The sequence below is a fragment of the Callithrix jacchus genome, chromosome 2 (assembly GCF_049354715.1).
Source record: "Callithrix jacchus isolate 240 chromosome 2, calJac240_pri, whole genome shotgun sequence".
Classification (NCBI taxonomy): Eukaryota; Metazoa; Chordata; class Mammalia; order Primates; family Cebidae; genus Callithrix; species Callithrix jacchus.
In genome coordinates, this window is record NC_133503.1 from 71,103,412 (window position 1) to 71,110,452 (window position 7,041).

The 7,041-nt window shown below is 52.1% G+C and overlaps 1 protein-coding gene across 1 annotated transcript in view; it reads left to right on the forward strand.

Annotated features, from left to right (window-relative positions):
* Positions 1–4,447, forward strand: part of LOC118151365 (uncharacterized) — a 37,205-nt gene extending 32,758 nt beyond the window's left edge. Inside the window, exon 4 of the mRNA XM_078365974.1 lies at positions 574–4,447. Coding sequence (XP_078222100.1) covers positions 574–1,371 — 798 coding nt within the window. The 3' untranslated portion in view covers positions 1,372–4,447. The remainder of the gene's footprint in view (positions 1–573) is intronic.
* The last annotated feature ends 2,594 nt before the right edge of the window (positions 4,448–7,041 follow it).

A 7,041-nucleotide genomic window follows, 5' to 3' on the forward strand; every position in this document is an offset into this window, starting at 1 on the left:
TGGCATGGCAAAGCCCGGGGGTGCCTCGCTCCCTCTCACACCTTTCCCAGGAAGCATGAAACATGGGGGTTCATGGTCAGCCCCAATGTCTGCTCGTGACGACCTGGTGATGCTCCCTGTGGGCTTCAGGGGCTGGGAGGGCAGAGCTGGGTCCCCTCAAATGAGCTTCAGTGGCACTGCAGACAAGAACACGGTGCGTGGCTTTGGAATCCTGCATGTGGTAGCTAGACCAGCACCTCAGCTTCTCCCTCATTAGAGCAGCCCATGGAGGGCTCAGCCCAGCAGGCTCACGGGCTGCTATGGAGAGGGTGTGTTCCCTGGAGGATGCTTTCTGGGCATCCTTCACCTGCCTGTAGGGATTTCCAGCATAACAAAGAAAGGTCACAACAGGTCAGGTGAGGCTCTTCAGCATCCTCATCCTCCTTGAACTAACCGGGTGTCCTGATGGGATAGCAGGAGAGTGGGGCAGACGTGGGGACACAGGCAATGTCTGCCTTCCCCTGGTCATGCTGCCCCTGCACACTCATATTTCTTCTGCCTGTTCAGGCTTTGTCTCTGTTGCTTTTTCCACAGGTGCCAGGAGAGGACTTGTTGGCATCTGAGAGGAAGAAAACAACTGTGCATGTCCAGAGTCCCCAGTGCAGCTTTGGGGGGTGGTCCCCAGAGGAGACCCAGATGTCACTGGGAACCCCTCCAGTAGGGTGGGGCCAAGCTCTTCTGACCCCAGCTGGGCTTCCTGCCTGGACTCTGTGGAATTGCTCAACAAGATTCAGCGCTGCAGCCTGGGGCCAGGAGTCAGGGCAGTACCAAGACAGTGGGCAGGAGGGCTGCAGAGGGACTTTACAGGCCCTGAAGGCCCAGAGCATTGACTGCCACGATGAGACCAGGTCCCTCAGGAGAATGATAAGAGAGGGAAAGAGGGAGAAGGCCAGAGCTAGAGGAGCTCATGAGTCAGAGGGTGAGAGACAAGAGGAAGGAGACAATTACGTGCTGATGGTCGTCTGCACTCTTGGACTCTTCCATATCTGCTCCAGCAGCTTCAGGATGTTGGGAGCAGCAGCGGTGATGGGGCGGCCATGGGAAGGAAAGGGGAGAGTGAGACTTGAGGAGGCACTCGGCCCCTGCTGTCCTGAGGCTGCGGAGCCAACCCCACAGGCTCCGGTGTGCTCATCTCCAGATCCTTCTCCGCAGCCTGGATCACTTCCTACAGTGAGGGAGGAGCCTCTGTCTTCCCATACACTTTCCCAGCCCTCACATCCTGTAACTGCCCAGGCAGGGAAGGCCAAGGCCGTGTCATCCCATTCCTCCAAGAGGCAGCCACCATCTCCAGGACGTTGTGCACAGTATGTGATTCCCTCCCTCCTACTCTAGGGCCTGTCTGCTCTTCTGATTAATCCCATGTCTTTTCTCCCTGTCAATCACCAATCCCGCTGCTCTCCAACAAAACACAGGAGGGAAGAGCAGGACTGTACCACCAGGCCTTCCATAAACCCATGGGTTGCACCCTAGGTGGGCAGCACCTGCCACAGACCTGGGGCTCAGTTGGAGCCTGTGGGACGGGGTGACAACTGATGTCACAGATTGACTGTTGTATGCCTGGGATGACCTTAGGGACCTGGAAAATACTCAACCCTCACAAGAATCCCACAAGCTACTGGAAGCTTAGAAACACTGTAACGGGACTCTAGACAAAGCCCCATGTCCCACTGCCTTAATCCTCAAGGGAGGCTGTGGTTCTCAGCACATGAATGAATGGGCCCTGCCCGTTTTACCTGAGATGTGGGAGGACTGGGCGGGAGGGCACCTGGCAGGCCTGACACAGAAAACAAGCTGGGCCTGACTGCAGTGTGGGGTGCAGGACAAGGATGTCAGGCCAGAACGGAGGGTGTAACAAGACAAGTGACCCCGGTGCCAGCTGCCCAGCGGCTCTGTCCTGGGCCCAGTGGATTCCAGGAACCAGGTTATAAGGGTGTGAGCCTGCAGCAACACACAGCCACTCCACACACACACCCTAGGATTCCTGCTGGCCACAGAGGGCCTCGGTAACAGCTGGACACTGAATTCTTTAAACCAATTCAACTTCCATTCGTAGCTCAACGATTTGGGACTGGGTGAGAAGTGGAGGCCAGAGTCGTGCTCCACCATGGGATCCCCCCTTGGGTCTCTAGGATGGGGGCACACTGAGTAATCCCAAAGGAGGATTCTCTACTTCAGGAGACCCAGGGAGTGCCCTGTGACCAGGAGCAGATGCTGAGGGCTGGACAGGAAGGTGCTGCTGCAGGTCCCCAGAGTGCAGATGGAGAGGGTGAGCTCCTGGCACATGCATGAAGGACTTTGTGTCCAGGGTCACAGAGCACCTGTGAGGGGCTGTGTCCCACCTCACTCCCCATACATTACTGAATGCCACACCCACACACTCATCTCTTGTTCCCATTCAAAAAGGACACTATGCCCCCTCCCCCCACAAAACCCAGGGCTTTCATGTTTGCTGTGGCACAGGCAGGAGAGATCTGGCCTCCTGGAAAAGATCATCTTGCTCATCAGGGAACAAATCATGGGTATGAGCAGAGCACACACGACGCCCATGGAAACAAAGCTCCTTCAATTTCTCATTAACATGCAGAAAGAAAAAACCACACCTTTATACCTGAGCATGTCGAATGCTTGTGAAAATCGGGTTATCCAACACAATAGAGTATGTCCCTGATTTATTTCTCTGCTTCAGACCAGGAGCTGAGGAATGATGCCTACCACTACCACCAACCACCTGTGAGCTCGCTTCTCTGTGTTTCACATTAATAAATGCACATAGAAAAGTCCAGCATAACATGTATCTACTGATACCCTGCGTCAGGCAGCCCTTGAGACTTCCCTAAAATGACAGACAGTGTTTGGGACCTCTCAGGACTCTTATCCTTCCACATGCACAAACAGATGCCAGAACTGCCTGGCATAACGACGAGTTCTACCAGGGCCGCCTGGTGACCCACTGCATCAACCCTCCTCCCATTTCCGGAGTTCAGATTTGCTTCTTCCATTTGGGAGACTGAGAGCCTGGGAAATCCATCTCTGCACCATCTCTGTCTGAGGAGTGAGGATATGACATTTACCTTCAGGTACAGCCGTGGTGGAGGATGAATGGGTGAATTTAGGTGACATGTGCAGTAGCAATTCAATGTTTTAGACAGTTTTTCTGAATTTTCTGGGAAAACACGCATACACTCCCAAAGACATTCCCAATCACTCCACAGGGCTGTCTCCTCCATACCTCACCGCCCTGAGGCACACCACCCTATTCCATCTAAATGGCAGTTCTGCCTCCAGGGACGCGAGAGGATGGTCATGGTTCTTTACTGGATGGACTGAGCGTTTTTTAAACCAAACTGCCCCTATCTCCTTTCTGTCAGGAAGCTCAAACCAAAGCAGCCCCCCAGCAAAAGCAGGAGAGTGAGTGCCACCTGTTGCCACACTCAAGATCTTTCCTGAGCGGAGGAGCGCTCCCAGAATACACACCTTTTTCCTTGGAGGGTTCCTCTGCCTGCATGGACAGAAAGGAAAACACCGTGAGCTTCAGACCATCCTGAGGCTTGAGTGTACAGGTCTTTTCTTCATTGTTGACATTAGAAGACCAGATGGGAAAGAGTGTCCAAGTCAGAGGAACACAGAAGAAGAACAGGACAACTGACTCACGCTAACGTCGTTCTCGCAGGATATTCCCTCTCAAGGTCCTGTGACTTGGCAGTGAAGTGCTTCTGCCCCAAGCACGGAATCAAGCTGCAGAGGAGGAAGCTCACTGTCACTAAGTGCGTGGCTGGTGCTGCCATTTTCTCCTCCTGTCTTAAATCAAGCCTCAGTGGGGAACAGACTCTCACTCGGAATTCTCCCCACCAAAGACACTGTATAAATCACCTATGACACATAGGGTCAGATTCTCCTACCGTACTGAAATTCAAAAGGATAAAGTTGAGAAATCTTTTCTCCAACCAAACCAGGTGGACTGACCTTCCCCTGTGGTGGCTCCTCCTCATCTGAGGATTGGTAGGAGAACTCTTCCAGCACGGTGTATCCTGTGGGAAGTAAAAGGACACAGAGTGAGTCAGCAGGTGCAGAAGAGGAGCAGGGAAGAGAGGTTCTCTAGCCCCAGGTCACCCCATCAACGTGAAATAGCCCATCTCAAACAGGGCACAGCACCCAGGGCAGGCTGTGTGTCCCTGCAGGCTCTTCAGGCTCCTGCCTCCTAATCTGACTTGAGCTCACTTGCCCTCCCTGAGTCCTTCCAATCTCATTTCCCCCCTAGAATCCACCTCTGGTGCTTCTGCGTGCATCAGTCATTCTGCAATATGTTATACTTGGTACAAAGCAACCTTTCTTCTGAGACATCTCATTCGAGCCAAATACACGCTATGTTCACCAGTCTGTTGTACTGAAGACAATAAAGCTTTGAAAATACTTAGTTATCCTCTCCTTTAAAGGTCGCCCCTATTTAGCAAGTGCTATCTGTTGTTGCACTGACCTTCTCAAGGCAACATCTGCGTGTGTCAAGAGTTCATTGCTGCTCACACTCACGCTGGCTCTGACACTGGAACAGTCTGTCAGGGGAGCAGCAGGTGGGGGAACTGACCGGAGCTCTCCATCCCAGCCGTGCAGCAGGTTCCTGCGGGGAAGGTGAGTGGGAGCCCAACACCCAAGTGGTTCCTTGAGATCACAGTCAGCGCTGTGTCTTGACCGTGTTTACTACTAAACTAAAGCATTTTTCCACTTATTCCTTTTTTTTTTTTTAATTGGCAGATGGCCTCTTACCCAAGCTGGAGTGGTGTGACATGATCACTGTTCACTGGAACCTGCACCTCCAGGGATCAAGTGACCTTCCCCACTCTGCCATCCAGGTAGCTGGCACAAAATGCGTGCCACCACACCCAGGTAACTTTTTGTACTTTTAGTCGATATGAACTTTCACCACGTTGCCTAGGCCGATCTCCAACTCCTGGACTCAAGCAATCCCCTCGCCTCGACCTCTCAAGGTGCCAGGATTACAGGCATGAGCCATGCACCCGGCCCACCTGAGCATGTCGAATGCTTGTGAAAATCGGGTTATCCAACACAATAGAGTATGTCCCTGATTTATTTCTCTGCTTCAGACCAGGAGCTGAGGAATGATGCCACCACTACCACCAACCACCTGTGAGCTCGCTTCTCTGTGTTTCACATTAATAAATGCACATAGAAAAGTCCAGCATAACATGTATCTACTGATACCCTGCGTCAGGCAGCCCTTGAGACTTCCCTAAAATGACAGACAGTGTTTGGGACCTCTCAGGACTCTTATCCTTCCACATGCACAAACAGATGCCAGAACTGCCTGGCATAACGACGAGTTCTACCAGGGCCGCCTGGTGACCCACTGCATCAACCCTCCTCCCATTTCCGGAGTTCAGATTTGCTTCTTCCATTTGGGAGACTGAGAGCCTGGGAAATCCATCTCTGCACCATCTCTGTCTGAGGAGTGAGGATATGACATTTACCTTCAGGTACAGCCGTGGTGGAGGATGAATGGGTGAATTTAGGTGACATGTGCAGTAGCAATTCAATGTTTTAGACAGTTTTTCTGAATTTTCTGGGAAAACACGCATACACTCCCAAAGACATTCCCAATCACTCCACAGGGCTGTCTCCTCCATACCTCACCGCCCTGAGGCACACCACCCTATTCCATCTAAATGGCAGTTCTGCCTCCAGGGACGCGAGAGGATGGTCATGGTTCTTTACTGGATGGACTGAGCGTTTTTTAAACCAAACTGCCCCTATCTCCTTTCTGTCAGGAAGCTCAAACCAAAGCAGCCCCCCAGCAAAAGCAGGAGAGTGAGTGCCACCTGTTGCCACACTCAAGATCTTTCCTGAGCGGAGGAGCGCTCCCAGAATACACACCTTTTTCCTTGGAGGGTTCCTCTGCCTGCATGGACAGAAAGGAAAACACCGTGAGCTTCAGACCATCCTGAGGCTTGAGTGTACAGGTCTTTTCTTCATTGTTGACATTAGAAGACCAGATGGGAAAGAGTGTCCAAGTCAGAGGAACACAGAAGAAGAACAGGACAGCTGACTCACGCTAACGTCGTTCTCGCAGGATATTCCCTCTCAAGGTCCTGTGACTTGGCAGTGAAGTGCTTCTGCCCCAAGCACGGAATCAAGCTGCAGAGGAGGAAGCTCACTGTCACTAAGTGCGTGGCTGGTGCTGCCATTTTCTCCTCCTGTCTTAAATCAAGCCTCAGTGGGGAACAGACTCTCACTCGGAATTCTCCCCACCAAAGACACTGTATAAATCACCTATGACACATAGGGTCAGATTCTCCTACCGTACTGAAATTCAAAAGGATAAAGTTGAGAAATCTTTTCTCCAACCAAACCAGGTGGACTGACCTTCCCCTGTGGTGGCTCCTCCTCATCTGAGGATTGGTAGGAGAACTCTTCCAGCACGGTGTATCCTGTGGGAAGTAAAAGGACACAGAGTGAGTCAGCAGGTGCAGAAGAGGAGCAGGGAAGAGAGGTTCTCTAGCCCCAGGTCACCCCATCAACGTGAAATAGCCCATCTCAAACAGGGCACAGCACCCAGGGCAGGCTGTGTGTCCCTGCAGGCTCTTCAGGCTCCTGCCTCCTAATCTGACTTGAGCTCACTTGCCCTCCCTGAGTCCTTCCAATCTCATTTCCCCCCTAGAATCCACCTCTGGTGCTTCTGCGTGCATCAGTCATTCTGCAATATGTTATACTTGGTACAAAGCAACCTTTCTTCTGAGACATCTCATTCGAGCCAAATACACGCTATGTTCACCAGTCTGTTGTACTGAAGACAATAAAGCTTTGAAAATACTTAGTTATCCTCTCCTTTAAAGGTCGCCCCTATTTAGCAAGTGCTATCTGTTGTTGCACTGACCTTCTCAAGGCAACATCTGCGTGTGTCAAGAGTTCATTGCTGCTCACACTCACGCTGGCTCTGACACTGGAACAGTCTGTCAGGGGAGCAGCAGGTGGGGGAACTGACCGGAGCTC